At 33.3% G+C, this 20,802-nt stretch overlaps 2 protein-coding genes and 1 long non-coding RNA gene across 5 annotated transcripts; 2 read left to right on the top strand and 1 right to left on the bottom strand.

Annotated features, from left to right (window-relative positions):
- The first annotated feature begins 3,100 nt into the window (after positions 1-3,100).
- LOC145014315 (acetyl-CoA carboxylase 1-like) lies at positions 3,101-13,778 on the top strand. The gene is made up of 30 exons (XM_078972696.1): positions 3,101-3,329; positions 4,074-4,469; positions 4,543-4,749; positions 4,989-5,150; positions 5,242-5,334; positions 5,426-5,521; positions 5,597-5,770; positions 5,869-5,962; positions 6,043-6,230; positions 6,314-6,404; positions 6,487-6,611; positions 6,711-6,827; positions 6,933-7,007; positions 7,119-7,175; positions 7,283-7,387; positions 7,464-7,550; positions 7,616-7,807; positions 7,905-8,093; positions 8,181-8,291; positions 8,366-8,452; positions 8,543-8,719; positions 8,800-8,877; positions 8,950-9,072; positions 9,163-9,432; positions 9,513-9,841; positions 9,916-10,153; positions 10,308-10,871; positions 10,951-11,124; positions 11,253-13,373; positions 13,467-13,778. Exons 2-30 carry the CDS (start codon positions 4,095-4,097, stop codon positions 13,521-13,523), a joined length of 6,756 nt encoding a protein of 2,251 aa, XP_078828822.1. The 5' UTR covers positions 3,101-3,329; positions 4,074-4,094; the 3' UTR covers positions 13,524-13,778.
- Positions 13,779-15,385: 1,607 nt separating this feature from the next.
- SULTR1;3 (sulfate transporter 1;3) lies at positions 15,386-20,474 on the bottom strand. 3 transcript variants are annotated; one of them, XM_078973218.1, is made up of 13 exons: positions 20,353-20,474; positions 19,700-20,066; positions 19,128-19,176; positions 18,800-19,007; positions 18,519-18,699; positions 18,369-18,434; positions 18,155-18,268; positions 17,286-17,402; positions 16,783-17,196; positions 16,498-16,688; positions 16,334-16,419; positions 16,173-16,249; positions 15,386-15,847 (listed from the first exon to the last, which is right to left on the bottom strand). In XM_078973218.1, exons 2-13 carry the CDS (start codon positions 20,024-20,026, stop codon positions 15,704-15,706), a joined length of 1,974 nt encoding a protein of 657 aa, XP_078829344.1. In that variant the 5' UTR covers positions 20,027-20,066; positions 20,353-20,474; the 3' UTR covers positions 15,386-15,703. The 3 variants fall into 3 exon arrangements, with proteins under 3 accessions (XP_078829344.1, XP_078829346.1, XP_078829345.1); XM_078973220.1 differs by having other exon boundaries at positions 20,363-20,472; XM_078973219.1 differs by lacking the exon at positions 20,353-20,474 and having other exon boundaries at positions 19,700-20,297.
- LOC145014779 (uncharacterized) lies at positions 16,199-17,478 on the top strand. The gene is made up of 2 exons (XR_013665613.1): positions 16,199-16,316; positions 16,513-17,478. It is a non-coding gene; the product is annotated as an uncharacterized LOC145014779 (long non-coding RNA).
- Positions 20,475-20,802: the final 328 nt, after the last annotated feature.

Raw genomic sequence — 20,802 nt, 5'->3', positions numbered from 1 at the left:
AAAATCATTTCTAGCTATTATTACTTTTAAAGGCAACCTAAAAAGGACTTTGACATTATTCTTAAAGTTACACCAATTAGTTATGACATTGGACACATATGTCCAACAAGAAGGACTATGTTGGATCTAGATGTGTTAGTATAATCCTTTTTTTTTTTTTTTTTTACTATGGTTGATGTTATTGATTATGTAACATCAAAGTGTTTTAACTATCATAATTTAAAAGGTTTTTGTTAAATCATATTTTACAATGATTGTATTGTTGCAACCACAGTAAATAATGTGATTTAAAAATGTAGGTGTTGCAATACTTTTAGCGATACATATTTTTTTAAAGATAGTTTGGAGACATATATTTTATTTATTTATTTATTTTGGAGACATATATTTTAAAGTTACATGATATTAGTATTTTGTTAATTACATCTTATATATTTACTGTAGAACTATTATTAGAGCATATTCATTGAGAAATCATTGTTTCATGAAGTTGAGTTATGTATCTACGTAGATCTCCACGGTTTAAATAAATAAAAGGAAACTAAAGTTCTAATATATATAAATGAAATAATAAAATTATATGACACAAATAAAACTTATTGTTACTAAAGTTATTTCAAGCACACAAAAATTATAATATTTTAAAACCAAATATTTTATGATAGTTATTTTGAGACATATAAATTAATTAATTATATTAGACCATTTTCTATGTACCAAATATTTGCTAGGTCACCCAAATCTTTTATGCATTTCAAAAGTATGTGATAATTTACTTATATCTAATAGAGTAATTGATTAACTATAGAAGCACATAATTACAAAAAAAACACTCTTCATAGTATTCTTTTTATAATATTTTTGGTATATCTCATAAACAATATTCATAATTTATAATATACATAGATGTACAAGACATTATTATATAACTTTAGAACACCAAATGAACAATATTAAGACCATCACATTAGAATTTTGGCTTATACAAATTGACATATTCCGAAATTGCATATATATTATCCTCATTCAATAGAGCTTTATGTTTTCTCAAGCCATCTTTCCTTCAATCTTGTTATTTAAAATCTATCAATTTCATTAGTTTATGTCAATTATATATGTTTCCAGTTTAACAAAGTAGAGTTATAAGTGATGGGTTTTATATGTTATAACAAAACACGTGAAGCGGAAAAACTTAATTCTTAAGCGCACATACAACCTATAAATGATCTATGTTTTCTCTAATTAATAGCAATAAAATATGAAAATCAAGAACCGTAAATGCAGACTATAATAATCAAAATTTATATAGGTTTAGAGTTACATACCTTTTGATTATTATAATAAATAACTAAATAAAATCCTTCTTCAAAAGCCTTAGAAAGTAAGCACCAAAAGCTTAGTGCCACTAATGGTTTGTACCCAAACCATAACAATTAGAAGACTTGAGGAGAGAGGAGAGGGGAGCAAAATTTTGGCTCTTATTGTGTGTGAGAGGTTGGACGAAAATGAGGCACTCAGAGAGTCCTATTTATATCTGATAGGAAAACCCTAAAAAACCTAATTTAAAATAAAATAATATTATTTCAAATCTGGTATTTATCTACTTTCCTAATTGTTCACATGTAGTATTCTAGAAACCCTAATGGCAAGCCAAAATTCGGCCACCCTAGGAAGGATCTAGAATCCTTCTCTTGTTCAACTTTTGGACAATTACATCTTTAGTCCTTGTATCTTTAATTAGTCCAATTAATCTCAAAATTAATTCCAAATAATTTTTGATAAACAAATAAGATATTCTTGATATGAGTTCTAAAGTACCATGCATTCTGAAAAGAATATGCAAAAAACTCAATTATGAAAAAGTGTCATTTTAGTTTATACTCAACACTAAGAATTGAGCTGTAGGCCCAACTTCCAAGTGAGAATGAAAATACAGAATCAATCTCCACAAGCTATGTATGTGTTGTCATGATTTCCTTTCGATGAGTGCTCCGACAACTAGGAGGAGGCAACGATTGTGATATAGGTTTGGAGTAAATAATACGAAGATTGGTGGCGTCGTGTATTGGTGATGATGGTGATAGGTTAGTGGTGAAGAAAGATATGGCCGGTTGATTCGTAATGGTGTAGAGATTAATAAGGATGATGACATGAAGTAATGGATTTTAAAGATAATGATTAAGTTTCCTGAATTATATAAATTTAATTTAAATAATAATTAATTTAATTAACCAATTATTATCATGCCCATATCAAACGATTGCTCATATCAAACGGTTGCATCATATTTATTCATATATTCATATAATAATTATGGTTTATACATGTTCATATATTGCACGCGGTCATCTATTTTAAACAATCACTATACGACTATACATTTATGAATGTATGATTTATATTTATCTCCCTGTCTCATCCTAATAGAATATCAAAAGTATATTGTGAATGTTGCTTTGTAATTGTTAAGTTAGCCTTCTTTAGCAACCAAGTTCACGAATATTCACATAATGGAAGATATATGAGTGGTATTTTTTGAATTTACTAAATAAAAAAATCATTTATCACTCTATTTTATCAACTTGTAGATACTTTACATGCATTACACAAACTTGTAGATGCTCAAGAATGCGATTCTTGAAATGACAAATTAGAGCAGCATACATCGAATTCGATAAACATTTATCAAAATAATTAAAAGTTAAGTATTAAGAAAATTAAATACTTAAAAAAAACATATTGTCTAATGACACCCAACACTTGAACATAGTTTTTTATTAGACCTTAATTAAATCATTATCCTTCTTCGGGAAAGTTCAAAATGCATACCACATGAAAAATCATTTTTATATGCTCATCTTCAAATTGACCTATAAATCAAATAATAAGTAAATAATATATATATATATATTAAAAAGTACAATCATCTTTCAAAGTTTTAATCACAAGTTTTCAAATAAAAAACATATACGTTTCCGAAGATGTGGATGGGAGGGGGTGGTGGGGGGTGGACGGCACGTGCCATGCATAACCTCGCGGTGTTGGACCCCTTTGCGTATGCCCCATTTATGTTTCTTTAAGGCGCCTCACCAAAAACCAACCAAACAAACCAAACCCCCAACCAAACCACACTTAATTCCACCCCCCATTCTGCATTCCCCTACAACTACTCGCATCTCTCCCAGATTTCCGCCATTCCAAACTCTGCTCTATCTGTTTTGATCTCTTCTTCTTGTCAATTCTTTTAGCTGTTTAAAGCAGCTTAAAAGGCAAAATCTTTATGCCTCTTATTGCATAAAAGGACTGGACTCTTCTTACACTTCTTTACGGTTAGTCGTTCTACTCTTCCACCCGAAATGCTGCCAAGTTTTTAGAATTTGGGTTTTTGTTTGTTCGAATTATTCTGATTTTTGAAATGGGGTTTCCGAATTTTGTTGATTTAAGTAGTTGAGAACTCGTTTGAGAAAACAGTGTGTAAGGTTTTATTTTTTTACCGGGTGTAAGTCATTTCATCCTCTTAAAACTTCATCTATGTGATTTCGCTTTCGTATGCTGCTTAATTAACCTGAATTAATGTTTTTGTATCTGGGAATTTAATTTCTTGGAGGATCTTTGATGAATTCAGCTGGGTTACAGTTTTTTAATGTGCTTTTGCACTGATCACCTGGATTTGATTCGACTCTATTTTATCAACTTACGTATTATCATAGAAAATTCAACTTGAACTAGGGTTTACACACAAAATTGATAATTTTAATATTTTCACTTTGACTTTCTGATCCCGTGGATCACACTTCTAGATTGGATCAATGATCGGAGCTTCCTATGTTCTTTCCTGAAAATAATCCAACATCAAAATTAGTAATTTCCAAATTCAAATTAACATCCATTTTCTTATACTTCATACATACTTTGACAGGGTTATGAATTTTCGCTCCAAAATTGAAATTTTTTCACGAGTCTTGATAGTCACTGTCAAGTCAACTACTGTATTAACCTTGAAAAGGTGTTGTTTCGTTTGACCTGAAAAGTCAAACTAATCTTGTTCTAAACTTAATCCCTCTAATTTCCAGTGTGTATGCTGAGGTGGCAACATGTCAGAAGCTCAAAGATTAACAGTAAATGGAAGTTTCAATAACGGAAATGGCTACAAAAACTTGGCGATTTCACTAAGATCACCTGCAACAAGATCTGCCATTGATGAATTCTGTAACGCACTCAATGGAAAGAACCCAATTCACAGTATTTTAATTGCAAACAATGGAATGGCAGCTGTGAAGTTCATAAGAAGTGTAAGAACATGGAGTTATGAAACATTTGGTTCAGAAAAAGCAATTCTATTAGTCGCCATGGCTACACCAGAAGACATGAGAATAAATGCAGAACACATTCGAATTGCAGATCAATTTGTTGAAGTCCCAGGTGGCACAAATAACAATAATTATGCCAATGTGCAACTCATTGTAGAGGTATTTAGTCTTTTTTTATATAACATTTGGTGATGAATAACAATTTAAAAAATGGTGAATTGATGATTTTCAGACTGCTGAAATAACACATGTTGATGCTGTTTGGCCTGGGTGGGGCCATGCATCTGAAATCCCTGAGCTTCCGGATGCTTTAGAGGCAAAGGGAATCATATTTCTGGGCCCACCTGCTTCATCAATGGCGGCTTTAGGTGATAAAATCGGTTCTTCTTTAATTGCACAGGCGGCTGATGTGCCTACACTTCCTTGGAGTGGTTCTCATGTAAGCTTGTATTGCCAGTATCTGCTTTCTGCTTTATCGCCAGTATCTGCTTTCACTGTTTGTGTTTTTTGTATAGTACAAGATTTACTATTTATTGTCAGCTTTATTGCTTGTATCTGTTTCTTTTTCTGTAGTCAAAACCTCTATTTTTCTTTTGGGATTTGGCTATTGTTGAGTAGTCTTTTTTAGGTTTACAATAATCTTTATGATTCTAATTGTTTAAAAATGAAATCTTTTAGGTGAAAATTCCTGGTGATAGCTGTTTAGTGACAATTCCAGATGATGTATATAGAAAAGCTTGTGTATATACAACAGAAGAAGCAATTGCTAGTTGCCAAGTTGTTGGGTATCCTGCAATGATCAAGGCATCATGGGGTGGAGGTGGTAAAGGCATAAGAAAGGTGTGCAATTTTACATTTTTTTTTATAAATCATTCCCACTTTTGACTTTTTTAAAAGTCAACGGATTAGTTTTTGACTTCCAACACTTTAGGTGCATAATGATGAAGAAGTGAAGGCGCTTTTCAAACAAGTTCAGGGTGAAGTCCCTGGTTCTCCTATATTTATAATGAAAGTTGCTTCTCAGGTGAGAAAAAACGTTTTAATTTACTATCTTTATGTAGTTTTTTAAACTCTAAATCTATCCTAATAATATTTTTTTTTAAAAAAAACAATAGAGTCGACATCTGGAAGTTCAACTACTTTGTGATCAACATGGAAATGTAGCAGCTTTACATAGTCGTGATTGCAGTGTTCAAAGGCGACATCAAAAGGTATTTATATGATAATGAAACTTATACACTAGAATGATTTGTCTTTTATTAAACTTTTTATATTTTCTTATAAAGATTATCGAAGAGGGACCAATAACTATAGCTCCAAATGAGACAATAAAGAAGCTGGAGCAAGCTGCAAGAAGATTAGCTAAATCAGTGAATTATGTTGGAGCTGCAACTGTAGAGTATTTGTATAGTATGGAAACTGGAGACTATTACTTTTTGGAGCTCAATCCACGTTTACAGGTGAAAGATTTTAGCTTTTAACTACTGAATTTATGTTTAAATCAAAGATTTAATGATATACACATATACCCTTTTGGGGAATTTCTACATTTGTTTAGGTTGAGCATCCTGTTACTGAGTGGATTGCAGAAATTAATCTTCCTGCAGCACAAGTTGCAGTTGGAATGGGAATTCCTCTTTGGCAAATTCCAGGTATTATATTATATTTATATCAAACTTTGAAAATTTCTTTTGAAATGATTTTATGTTGATGTGTTTTTGTATTGTTATAGAAATAAGGCGATTTTATGGGAAGGATAATAGTGGAGGGTATGATGCATGGAGGCAAACATATGTTCATGCAACTCCCTTTGACTTTGACAAAGCAGAGTCAACTAAACCAAAGGGTCATTGTGTTGCTGTTCGTGTAACAAGTGAAGATCCAGATGATGGATTCAAGCCCACTAGTGGGAAAGTTCAGGTTTGCAAAAGAAAAAAAAAAAAATCTTTTTCCTACACATAAATAAACAATCTTACCTTATTGATTTGAATTATAACTTTTAGGAGCTAAGTTTTAAAAGTAAGCCAAATGTTTGGGCATACTTTTCTGTCAAATCGGGAGGTGGCATTCATGAATTCTCAGATTCTCAATTTGGTAAGAACTAAGAATCTTGTTTGTTTGTTTTCTTTTTTTACAAATGTTTGATCTTTTTTAATGTTTTTTGTATGTGTCTTAGGTCATGTTTTTGCATTTGGAGAGTCTAGAACATTGGCTATTGCAAATATGGTTCTTGGGTTGAAAGAAATTCAAATTCGTGGTGAAATCCGAACTAATGTTGATTATACAATCGATCTATTACATGTAAGCATTTTTGTGATTTCAAGATCCAATCTTTTTCGAATCCATTTAATATAATCAATCACTTTAATTCAATTACATATATAAAATTTTATAATGTAGGCTCCAGATTATAGAGAAAACAAAATACATACAGGTTGGTTAGATAGCCGAATTGCCATGAGAGTTAGAGCAGAAAGACCTCCTTGGTATCTTTCAGTAGTTGGAGGAGCTCTTTATGTGAGTTCAGTAACCTTATATTCTTATTAGTTATTACCCTTTTTTTTAAAAATTTTCATCTTTGACTTTACCATTGACTTTACAATTGACTTTTGTTGACCTCAGAAAGCGGCTGCTAGAAGTGCAGCCATGGTGTCAGACTATGTTGGTTATCTTGAAAAGGGGCAAATCCCTCCAAAGGTATAAAATTACAATGCATATGTGAATTTTAGAATTTTAGAATTGTGAAAGATATTTTGTTAGAATGTTTTGAATCAATCCATAATTGTGAGTTTGTTTATTTGATTGCAGCATATATCATTGGTCAACTCCCAAGTTTCTTTGAATATTGAGGGTAGTAGATACACTGTAAGTAAAGTAACAAACAACATAAACACATATTGTTTTCTTGATTTGTTTGATCTTTTTCTTTATTATTAATTAATTATTATTATTCATGCATTGTTTTTTCTTAGATTGATATGGTAAAAAGAGGACCAGGTGGTTATAGATTAAGAATGAATCAATCTGAGATTGAAGCAGAGATACATACTCTACGTGATGGTGGTTTATTAATGCAGGTATTATTATAAGGGTACTCTCGTCATTTCCAATAAACAAAGTACATTTCTCATAATTTATGATTGAATGTTGTAGTTGGATGGAAATAGTCATATTATATATGCAGAAGAAGAAGCAGCAGGAACTCGTCTTTTGATAGATGGAAGAACTTGCTTGCTTCAGGTGCCAATTACTTTTTTTTTTTTTTGAATAATTTATTTTACTAAATTTGTATTAATTGTTTCTAGAATGATCATGATCCTTCCAAACTAATGGCGGAAACACCATGCAAGCTTTTAAGATACTTAGTCTCAGATGGAAGCCACGTGGATGCTGACTCACCATATGCTGAGGTGGAAGTTATGAAGATGTGTATGCCACTTCTCTCTCCAGCTTCTGGTGTTATTCAATTCAAGATGTCTGAAGGTCAAGCCATGCAGGTCAGTGGGACCCACACAAATGAAAATATTAAATGTTATGAACAAATCTTGAGTAAACAAAAAGTAATTTTTTTTTTTCTTTTTCTTGATTTTGTAGGCTGGTGAACTTATAGCAAATCTTGATCTTGATGATCCATCAGCTGTAAGAAAAGCAGAGCCTTTTCATGGAAGCTTTCCTGTTCTTGGACCTCCAACTGCAATTTCAGATAAAGTTCATCAAAAATGTGCAGCTACTTTAAGTGCTGCAAGAATGATTCTTGCAGGATATGATCACAACATTGATGAAGTAAATTCAAGATTTATTTTGTTTTACTTTTCTTTAATTTTTTGTTATTCGACTTATTTTGTTAACAGGTTTATTCTTTGATTTTAGGTTATGAAGAATCTGCTCCATTGTTTAGATAGTCCCGAGCTTCCTTTCCTTCAATGGCAAGAATGTTTTGCAGTTTTAGCAAATCGACTCCATAAAGATCTTAAAAACAAGGTAAATAGTAATTTTCTTTCAATTTTTTAACTTCAGAAGACTATTTCTAATTGTATAAATATGTTTAAACACAGTTGGAATCAAAGTTGAAGGAGTATGAAGGAATTTCCACACAACAAACTATCGATTTTCCTGCTAAAGTTTTACGTGGCATTCTAGAGGTTAGTTTATGATTAATATAGTTCTATCTTTTTCATATTTAAAGATTTTAATTTAGTTATATGATTAACTTTTGTTATTTGTTTTTTCAGAGTCACCTTGGATCTTGCTCAGAGAAGGAAAAAGGAGGTCAAGAAAGGCTGATTGAGCCATTAATGAGTCTTGTGAAGTCATATGAAGGTGGAAGAGAGAGTCATGCACGTGGGATTGTTCATGCTCTTTTTGAAGAGTATTTATTAGTTGAAGAGTTATTCAATGACAACATTCAGGTGAGTTTTTATTTTTATTTTTATACTTTCTACATTTTTTCATATAGATATTTAAAAAAAAAAAAAACTTTACTCTTCAGGCTGATGTCATCGAACGCCTTCGACTTCAATACAAGAAAGATCGTTTGAGGGTTGTTGACATTGTGCTTTCCCATCAGGTATTTGATGTTTTCTTCTAATAAAGTTTTGTAATTTTTAATTTATATAACCATTAATTTATTTCCATACAGGGTGTTAAGAGTAAAAACAAGTTGATACTAAGACTAATGGAGAATTTAGTGTACCCTAATCCAGCTGCATATAGGGATAAACTGATACGCTTTTCTACACTCAACCACACAAATTATTCCGAGGTCAAATCCGTCATTTAACATACACACTCATAAACATTTCTTGAAACTCTTATTAACTAATTTGTAGTTCTTGATCTTATTATTTTTCAGTTAGCATTGAAGGCAAGTCAACTTTTGGAACAGACTAAATTAAGTGAACTTCGTTCAAGCATTGCTAGAAGTCTTTCTGAATTAGAGATGTTTACAGAAGAAGGTGAAAATATGGATACCCCTAAGAGGAAAAGTGCCATTAATGAAAGAATGGAGGATATCGTGAGTGCTCCACTTGCAGTTGAAGATGCCCTTGTTGGTCTTTTTGACCATAGTGATCACACCCTTCAAAGACGCGTTGTTGAGACCTATGTTCGAAGATTGTATCAGGTACCCTTCAAATGAATCTTGTGGACAAGGGGCAAATCTGTAATTTTTGATATTATACTGACTTATGTGTCTATCTTTAGCCGTATCTTGCCAAGGGGAGTGTTAGAATGCAGTGGCACAAATCCGGTCTTATTGCTTCGTGGCAATTCATGGAAGGGCATATCGAGGAGGTCAATGTGTCTGACTATGAAATGACCGAAAAGCCCTTGGTGGAGAAGAAATGGGGAGCTATGGTTATCATCAAATCCCTTCTTGTTTTACCCGATGTGATAAAAGCAGCTCTTAAAGAAACAACAAATAAATCTCAAGGCACAAGTCAAAACGGTTTATCTGATCCTAACAACCATGGTAACATGATGCACATTGCATTGGCTGGAATTAGCAACCAGATGAGTTCACTTCAAGACAGGTACTATACGGCATATTTCAGTTAAATATTCGGTTATGAAATGACTAAAATACCCTTGAATGAAATTTTTTTAGTGGCGATGAGGATCAGGCTCAAGAGCGAGTCAACAAGTTAGCAAAAATTCTCAAAGATAAAGAAGTTAGCTCGAGTCTAAAAAACGCAGGGTATGGAGTTATAAGTTGTATTATTCAAAGAGATGAAGGAAGAGGACCAATGAGACACTCGTTTCATTGGTCAGAAGAGAATCTTTATTATATTGAAGAGCCATTATTGCGACACTTGGAGCCTCCTTTATCAATTTATCTTGAACTGGTTTGTAACTTTGTATTCATAACACCCTTCATTCTCTTCTTTTTCTTTCAACAAACTAAACAATAAAGCTTTGACCTTTTCGATGTAACAATTATTTACCGTTTTGCCCATGCGAAATGAATTATTATTATTATTATTTTTTTTTTGGGTTCAGGACAAACTTAAGGGGTATGAGAACATAAAGTACACACCATCGCGTGATCGACAATGGCACATGTATACAGTTGAAGCAAAACCACTTCCAATTCAAAGAATGTTTCTTAGGACACTTGTAAGACAACCAACAAAGGAATGGTTTTCAGGATACCAAGGTTCTGACATTGCGGGCCCACAATCTCAGTGGACTTTGTCTTATACTTCAAGAAGCATCTTGAGATCTCTAGTCACAGCCATGGAAGAGTTGGAGCTTCATGTTCATAATGCCACAGTCAAATCTGACCATGCTCACATGTATCTTTATATACTAAAAGAACAACAAATTGATGATCTTGTCCCTTACAGCAGGAGAGTAGATGTGGACCCCGGGACAGAAGAAGGGGCGGTGGAGTCACTTTTGGTGAAATTAGCACGTGAAATACACACACTTGTAGGTGTAAAGATGCACCGATTAGGTGTTTTTGAATGGGAGGTCAAACTTTGCATGGCATCTTCTGGTCAAGCTAATGGTGAATGGAGGGTTGTGGTTACGAATGTCACTGGTCATACGTGTATTGTACATGTAAGTCGTTACAAGGGTATTTTAGACATTTCAACAATAGTCAAAAACAGTTTTTTACAAAGTCAATACTTTTATTCAGGTTTATCGGGAACTTGAGGATGATAAACACAAGGTGGTGTATCATGCAACCTCTACATCTGGCCCTTTACATGGTGTCCCTCTCAACACACCTTTTCAGCCTTTGAAATTACTCGATCAGAAACGTCTTTTAGCCAGGAAAAGCAACACTACATACTGCTACGACTTTGCACTGGTACAAAATTACCATTTTACCCTTTCCCATTATTACACCCCCTGATTTAAGTTCACCCTAGTGTTCCATTAAATTGAAAGTAACAAAGCACTTAGGGTTTAAAGAGATGTAAATCTTTTCATTTGCAGGCATTTGAAGCAGCTCTTGAGGAAATTTGGTCATTGAGACTTTCTACTGACACCAGGCCCAAGGGCAAACTCGTAAATGTGACAGAGCTCGCGTTTTCTGATCCGAAAGGCTCGTGGGGCACACCTCTTGTTTCCATAGAACGTGAGCCAGGCCAAAACAATGTAGGCATGGTGGCATGGATCATGGAGCTTTGTACACCCGAGTTCCCTAAAGGAAGGGCAATTTTGGTGGTTGCAAATGATGTCACATTCAAAAACGGATCTTTTGGGCCTATAGAGGACGCGTTTTTCGAAGCTGTTACCGATCTCGCGTGCGCCAAAAAACTACCCCTCATCTATCTGGCAGCCAACTCCGGGGCCCGCATCGGGGCAGCTGAAGAGGTCAGATCTTGTTTCAAAATCGGTTGGTCAGACGAGTCAAACCCTGATTCAGGGTTCCAATATCTTTACCTAACACCCGAAGATTACACCCAGATCAAATCATCTGTAATCGCTCATGAAGTTAATCTCACCAATGGTGAATCTCGATGGGTGATCGATACAATTGTGGGAAAAGAAGACGGATTAGGGGTAGAGAATTTGAGCGGAAGTGGAGCGATTGCGGGCGCGTATTCCAGGGCATATAAGGAAACTTTCACGTTAACATATGTAACGGGTCGAACTGTGGGTATTGGGGCATATTTGGCCCGCCTTGGGATGCGTTGCATACAACGCCTTGATCAACCAATTATTTTAACGGGATTTTCCGCTTTAAACAAACTTTTGGGGCGTGAAGTTTACAGCTCACAAATGCAATTAGGAGGTCCAAAAATCATGGCCACAAATGGAGTTGTTCACTTAACTGTTTCAGACGATTTAAAAGGAGTGTCAGCAATCTTAAATTGGTTAAGCTTTGTTCCCGCTTACGTCGGGGGCCCGCTTCCCGTTTTAGCCCCGACCGACCCGCCTGAACGGCCCGTCGAGTATCTGCCGGAAAACTCGTGCGACCCTCGGGCAGCTATTTGCGGGACGGTGGACGGGAATGGGAACTGGGCCGGGGGTATTTTTGACAAAAATAGTTTCGTGGAGACTTTGGAAGGGTGGGCCCGGACGGTTGTAACCGGGCGGGCGAAACTCGGTGGGATCCCGGTCGGGATTGTGGCGGTTGAGACACAGACGGTTATGCAAATTATACCCGCGGATCCCGGGCAGCTTGATTCGCATGAACGGGTAGTCCCGCAAGCCGGGCAGGTGTGGTTCCCGGATTCCGCGAGTAAAACCGCGCAAGCTTTGATGGATTTTAACCGCGAAGAGCTTCCGCTTTTTATCATGGCGAATTGGCGGGGATTTTCGGCGGGTCAACGGGATCTTTTTGAAGGGATTTTGCAAGCGGGGTCCACGATTGTTGAGAATTTAAGAACTTATAAACAACCGGTTTTTGTGTACATACCGAAAACCGGTGAGCTTCGTGGTGGTGCTTGGGTGGTTGTTGACAGCCGGATTAATTCCGACTATATAGAAATGTATGCGGAAACAACCGCAAAAGGGAATGTTCTAGAACCCGAAGGTATGATTGAAATCAAATTTAGAAACCGTGAGTTGTTGGAATGTATGGGCCGGGTCGACCCGCGGATCCGAGAGCTTAAATTAAAGTTACAAGAATTGAAATATGATAATTCGATCGTGGAGCAGATAAAGGCGCGTGAGAAACAGCTTTTGCCGATTTACACGCAAATCGCGACAAAATTTGCGGAGCTTCATGATACTTCGTTTCGCATGGCTGCGAAAGGTGTTGTGAAGAATGTTGTTGATTGGAACGTTTCGAGGTTTTTCTTCTATAAAAGACTCCGGCGGCGGCTCGCGGAGGCTGCTCTGATCACCACCGCGAGGGAGGCGGCCGGAGACACGCTTTCGTATAAATCCGGTCATGAGATGATTAAGAAGTGGTTTTTGGAGATGAAATCGGATGAGTTTTGGGGTGATGATGATGTTTTTTTCACATGGAAAGATAATCCCGAGAATTATGATGAGAAATTAGCCGAGTTAAGAAGAGAAAAGGTCTCGAATCAGTTGTTGAAAATTAGTAGTTCACAGTTGGATCTTGAAGCTTTGCCACTAGGAATTGCTAAACTTTTGAAAGAGGTAAGTAAATTGTTGTTTTCTTACAAATTTTGAAGACTTGATATTTAGAAAATGATGATTGTGTTTTGATGTGTTGTTTTTGTTAAAATGAAGGTGGATCCGGCGACTAAAAGTAAGTTAATTGAAGAACTCCGGCGAGTCATCGAGTAGGAAATGTAGACAAACTCATCGGAATATTCCACCCGTTGACCGGTGGTTTGACATTTCCAGCGAACTGAAAAGCCTTTCGAACGGTGTATATAATGCATGTATTGATAAGGTGATAGGGTAATTAAAAATAGTTTGAATTGTATGAGGTTTATTTTTCTGCATAATTTGTATAATACTATCACATACATGTATTGTTAATTGTCTACTCTTATTATTTATACAAATAAATGGATGAAGAATTCATAAGTTGAAGCATTTGTTTTTGTTCTTCTTTTGTTTCTTCTTTTCTGCTTTTGCTTTGTTTTGCTTCTGTTTGATCTCTGATTTCATTTGTTTCTTCTTCTTTCTGTGTAGTTCTTCTCTTTTCTTTCCTTTTTCTTTCTCGTATTTCACCTTCTCTTTCATTCGTTTCTTCATTTTTGCCTTCTCTTTTCGTAGCAGTATATGCTTGAGGATGTCTAAACACATTTTTCACTTTGATCTTGTTTTATCAAATCGCAAATATAAATAAGCACCTGTATGTATATGTATGCTTAAATGGTATATACTTTTAAGATCACCATTTGTATGTATACACATAGTTATCCACGTTGGAACGAATAAAACAGGAGTAGAATCTCTTGTTTAAACTGAGTTTTCAAGGTAAATGAAGACGGAAAAACGATTATAAGCATCAAATAGAGCTATTTTTGTACTTTTTTTTTTCATTGACATTAATGCTTCTTATATATGCTCTCAAAGCACATATTACAAAATCTATTACAAAATCCAATAACAAAAAATATATATTATTTGTAACAAATTATGTCATTCAACAAATTTTCTTTAGTATCTTCAAAATAATAACAATATTTAATGTCACCATAAATCATTCTATTTTTGATTGATTTATGTAACATCCGACTTTTATAAATCGTACTAGTGTATATTTTTATTAACAATGTAGTACAAGTAATTATCAAAATGATCACAATAAGGAAATACAAACACAAACTCAATTAAAATCTCCATAATCCATATGCCTTTCACACAACTCAATATATATATATATATATATATATATATATATATATATATATATATATATATATATATATATATATATATATATATATATATATATATATATATATATACATTGTATAATCATATAGATGCACCAATTGCTAGGTGTACTACTACTCTAGATATATTTATCAATTAACAATTCTCAACTATAATGTTATAACTGTACAACGACTAGACTTGCTTTACGACTACTCAATCCATCAAGAAACTCGACAATGAATTTACGGTTACACTAACTACCATTTTCTTTAATAACAATAATAATGAATTTATAGCTATTTAAACTACCATTTTATCTAATAACAACTGTAATGGACTTCATGTACTCAAGCTATATTTTTCTCTATTAACAATAGTAATGGACTTACAACTACTCCTCATGTATTAACATATTATATTTCATTACCTCTTTAATTATTACATACCAAACACTATCGTAAAATTCAACATTTTTAATCGAATAAGATATTTTATATTAACCATGTACTAGTATTTTCACGATCTAAACCTGACCATTTTTTTAGTTTCAATCATACATGTTTATTTGAACAAGAAAAAATAATGAAAAAAAAAAAAAAAACTCACAATTACACGGATCGAGATTGAAGAGTATATGTATGTGAAAGGTTCATCAAACAAGTGTGTAATATACAAACATTAAAGTTTTTATCCATTTTGCTTAAACTAGACAAAGAAGTTTCGATCTACTAAAATTTCGGTAAGAAAATTACTAATATTCTCTTAATGAAAACTCGTAGAAACTTATAATTCAAAATCATACATACATTCCAATATATTATTGTAGTCTTTCCTTTGCATTCAAACAAAAATCATTACATCTATGAATTCAACAAAGCAAATGAACTAAGGGAGCATGAACTAAAATTAGTTACTATAAATAGACTCTTCGTCTATATACTAGGAGTATACAGGTACTTTTATACCCCATTTTCTTTTTAATATCAATACTCCAAATGCATACATCCCAATGATCCCTTAAGTATGTACTTGTTGTGATACCTTTATTCATCTAGAACAATTTGAACTAGTGACCTTTTAAGTTGTATACATTTTTATACTTCTTCGTTAGTGTTCATATTTTGCCAATAAGTTTACACGTCATGAGCAATCTTTGGTGCACACGTGTGAACAGCATCTCCAACGGTGAGAAAAATCTTGTTTTCGCCTATCAGCTCAGGAAAACCCGCAGCATATAGCTTGTCTAGCACAAGTTGACCAGGGTTTGCAAGAACAAGCTGTTGTATTTTCATGTTATAAAATTAGAATTATGAAAAAACTATTTGTTAAAAAGAAAATTAGTTTTTTAAACTTCAGTTTTTTAAAAACAAACAGTTTTCTTTCGTAACACTAGTGCATATCTTGTTCGACAGATGTGGTAAACAAACAACCAATTTAATTTAGTTAACTATGTATATATTTTTTTATATTTAATATAGAAATAATGAAATAACATAATTCTTAACTCTTTTCAAATTTGTTTTAATTTATTTTTTCTTAATATAATTTATTTTTCCTTTTATGTTTTTTAAACATTATTTAATCGGATAAGAAATTAGTTACCTGAACATCTCTCTTTTGCAAACTCCTATATAGTTCTTCAAAGGCACGGATTCCACTGGTGTCGATATCGGTAACAGCTGAAATTAGGCGAAGGAGATATGAAGAAGATGAATCGAATAGAGCAAAACGTAAACCTAATTACAGGTAATCAAGCTTCTTACGTGACATTTCAACTATGAGAAATTGAATCCTTGGTTCGTAATTTGCTTTTAGATTATCTTCTTCCTCAATTAGCCATCTCAATATCCTGCAATAAAGTACTCGATTTATAGCCCTAATGTTTCAAAATTCATCAAATTAATGGAACTTTGCGAAAATGCATTACCTTTCTTTCGTGTAGTTGGAGTTGGAGAAGTAAATAGCAGAGTCAACCCTAACTATCAGAACACCGGGAACTTTAATCGCCTCCGGATATTGTCCGATGTTTCTGTAAACGCTCGTCATCGGAATCTTTCCAAGGATAGCAGTTCGTGGGCGTGTAACTTGAAGAAGAATCTTAGCGAAAGATATTATGACCTGATAATTCAACAAAACGAGAATTATCAATGGTCGGGATGATAAAACCCTGGAAGAGTTTAAATTTCAAAGATGAGGATGATTTGATTCATACAGCAATCAAAAGCCCAATCTCGACAGATTTGAAAACGACGCCAAGAAACGCTCCCATACACGCGACGAAATCAAGTTTATCGATTTTCCAAATCAGAATCGCAGCATCGTAATCGATTAGCCCAATGACAGCAGAAATAATAATCGAAGATAGAATCGCATTTGGTGTATACTCGAAAAGAGGGGTTAGGAATTTCACAGTGAGGAGAACCACAATCGACATCACAATGTTGGAAACCGCCGTTTGACATCCGGCCATGTAATTTACAGCTGATCGGGAAAACGAACCGGTTGCGACGTAGCATGACGTCATTGAGCCGATGATGTTCATAGTTCCGAGTGCTACCATTTCTTTGTTTCCATCTACTTGGTAATCTTTCATTGAAGCAAATGTTCTTCCGATTGCAACTGCTTCCTGTAATTAGATCAAACATAAACAACAATCTTCGATAAATCAATCAAACACGATATGATTCTTCAAAAAAATGTGGGGTAGGAGTTCACCGTTAACGCTATCATTCCGGCGACAATGCCGATTTTAAACCCTTTGAGTAGATTTTCGCCGGAGAAATAGATTTTGTCAAGCGACGGCGGGTTGATTCGTTTATCAATATGTCCCACCTGCCAAAACAAATTCGGTTAATTTGACTTTTTGAGTCAAACTTGTATTTTTCAAATTTATTATTGTTTATTTATATCTACTTTTTACACTTTCAACAACAAATCTTTCTTTATATACAAATCTTTTATTTCCTTTTATAGTATAAAGTTAATTATCGTCCCAAAAAGCAAAACATATTAAAGCCTTCTTTGACATTACATCCGAAAAATTAGTTTTTAGTTAAAAAAACCCTGAAATTAATTTTTAGCTAAAAAGCTAATTTTTAATTAATTATAAGCTATTTTATCAAAAAGCTAGCTTAGGGGGTGTTTGGGATTGGTTTTAAAACAACTTTTAGACTTTTAATTTTTCAAAAAAGTCAAAAAATGTTTGTTAATGAAAAAAATCTTTTAAAATAATTTTTTATGTAGGAGGAAAGTTGGGTTTTCAAAAGTAACAAATGGTGTCTTTTTGTAATTTTTGAGATGGTTGTAACTGAAAATTTGGTTTTTACCTTAAAAACAAATGCAAACACATTTTAAAAATTTCATTTTGGAAAAAATTACTAGTCAAAAAGTCATTTTAAAAAAAAGAATTTGAACTTAAAAAGTAATTCCAAACACCCCCTTATAAGTTATTTATAAGATATTTTTGTGTTCTTAATCAAATGTTAAATTACAATCAGCTAACATATTTTTGCCAATGGCCTAATTCAGTTATTGAGTTGAAATCAAGCAATTTGACATTGAGAAAGTCAAAATCAAGTTCTTACTATTGCGACACCTTCCTTGTTTGCATGGGTGATGTACACGAAAAAAGTCGATAAAATAACGGAGATCAAAGGTGCAATCGCGGGCACCCAAAAGAGTTTCTTGTTCTTCTTTCCCTGTTTAGTAAATTACAAAAAAATTAGGATACTGATCTTTAATTCTTCATTTTATTATCTATTTTATAATTTATAATTCTAATAAACTTTAATGTCTTACAATGTACTTGGTGAGGAGTAGAAAAGCTAAGAAACTCGATGCAATCACTATTGTCTGCCAGTTCCACTACACAATATATAACGACCAATAATTGTTAATAACTTAATATAATTAGTTTCATGATATATAATTAAGAAAAAAAAAACTCACGGAATGATGAATGGATCCAAAAACCGATTTCATTACTGAAATAATATCAGTTTCTTTCGTAAAATGTTTACTAGGAATTCCAAGAAAGCCCTTGAGTTGTTGAAGTGCAATGGTGATAGCAGCTCCACCCATGAAACCAACAACAGCAGCATGCGATAGAAAATCTATCAGAAACCCTAGTCTGATCATCATCATCATAACCATAAATTCGTTGTTAATTAAAAAAAGAAAAAAAGATCAAATAAAATAATTAAAGACTTTTTATAGTTATTATAAATTACCTAAGAACTCCAAGAGTAGCTTGAGTAATCCCAGCAAAAAAAGTAGCTGTAAATACAAGCCGAAGATATTCATTTGGTTGATTTTCAGGGTCAAATTCTTGTCGAAGAAGAGTTCCCATTAATAGTGACACCACAGCTACAGGCCCTATCGCTATATCTCGTGAGCTTCCCATAAATGCATAGATTAATGGTGGGACGAAGCTTGAGTCTACATATGCAAAAGTAAAAAAAATGTCAGATATAAACAATAATTAAACTAGAAAATAGGAAAAACAACTATTAGCGACGGAATAATCCGTCACTAATCGTTGTAAGAGAAAATGCTTACATAATCCATATTGTGGACTTAAATTTGCAAGCTTTGAATACCCGATATCCTGTGATGGATTTGTACACAAGAAATTAAATGGTTACATATATAACTATTTTGTATTTCTTGACAAATCTTGAACATGTGATATATAACATGTATATCTAACTAGAACCTATACGATAATATAAAGAATATATAGATAAACACACTGTATAATTTACGGTGAGTTTAGAACAAAACAATATATATATATATATATATATATATATATATATATATATATATATATATATATATATATATATATATATATATATATATATAGATATACAGAACCATAAAACCATATAAAAGTAACCAATGTTCATAATTGAACATACATGTTTATTTATGAACATTTTATGTATTTTAGTTATACAAATGTTCAAAAATAAATATAATTACTTTCAAATGCTATATGATTTTGTCTATGTTGAACCTGACCCTATAATCTATACAAACTATATTATTGTATAGATTATATAGAATTATATATTGTATTATTGTATACAATAATATATATAGTGTATTGACTAATAATGATATACCTGGGGAATGCAAAGACTGGCGATAGTGAGTCCAGAGATAAGATCGCCTCTAAACTTCTTGATATTATAACTTCTTCCCCAATCAAGAATTGGGAACAAAGCTTGTAGACCAAGTACAAACTTTTTGGATCTTGTTTGATGCTTGAAGGGTCGAAGAGGATCATCTGAAAAGAATGTTTCTTTCAGCGTGGATTTGAATTCCTTCAACACATTTTGTTTTGGAGGAACACCCATCTTGTGAATGTAAGGTACATTCTCTCTTTGACTATCCGAAGAAGTCAAACTTTTGGTTTCCATGTTCGGATCTTTGTCGTCTTGATCAGGCATTGAAGACCACAATCAGATGAATGTCAATGACTTAAGCCGACTGTTTTTTCACGAAAAGAAAAAAGAAGAAGACAAGTTTAGAAACAGAAATATATCATGATTTGGAGATAGATATTGAAAGCAAATGCTTTCATGTTATTGAAACCAAAGGGTTTGATGCGGGAATTGAAAGAAATGAGTAAACATCAAGATTATATATAAGTTTTATGTAAGAAGGCTAAAGGTCAAACTTTTGGATTTCAAAGAATGAAAGTCTACTCTTTTGTTCTTGACAGAAACTCGAATCAAAAGATGGTTAATCCAAATATTTGACTATATTAACTCACCCTCACCCACCTCCAGATTTGCTATAACATCCTTCGTAGTTCATTGTTCTTTGAGGTGAGAAGTCTCACTTCACCTTTTATGGTCAAATAGTCGTATATTTCCGTTGTATTAAATGATCGTTATCAAGCATTAATTATTTGTGAATATAAACACGTATTGTGTCGAGTCTAAATTGTTTTCTGCCTTTGTTCTCTTTCTAAGGATCCTTTTCATGTAGCAATCTTGAAGTTTTGTCAGATAACAATGCATAGTAAACTCTTTCAAGCTCCCAAATAGGACTTTTTCAACCATAAGAATCCAAATATGGACGAAATTCATCAACTAAAACAAATGGTACAGAATAAAAACGGGAATATGACTTGTATTATTCTATTCGATGCAAATTTAAACAAGGAAACCAAAGATGGCGATGGAAATTAACAACATAGTGATCTATACAAAGAATGGCA

This window comes from Lactuca saligna, chromosome 9 (assembly GCF_052625555.1).
Source record: "Lactuca saligna cultivar CGN05327 chromosome 9, ASM5262555v1, whole genome shotgun sequence".
Classification (NCBI taxonomy): domain Eukaryota; kingdom Viridiplantae; phylum Streptophyta; class Magnoliopsida; order Asterales; family Asteraceae; genus Lactuca; species Lactuca saligna.
The sequence above is the reverse complement of the archived record's forward strand: the minus strand, read 5'-3'. Positions and strand labels throughout refer to the sequence as shown.

Bases quoted from the DNA above. Each gene is read 5' to 3' on its own strand.
- LOC145014315 (XM_078972696.1), top strand. From the start codon at position 4,095: ATGTCAGAAGCTCAAAGATTAACAGTAAATGGAAGTTTCAATAACGGA. The intron at 6,828-6,932 runs GTGAGTTCAGTA...TGTTGACCTCAG, and splicing joins TAGTTGGAGGAGCTCTTTAT to AAAGCGGCTGCTAGAAGTGC. The intron at 8,453-8,542 runs GTTAGTTTATGA...TTGTTTTTTCAG, and splicing joins TTTTACGTGGCATTCTAGAG to AGTCACCTTGGATCTTGCTC.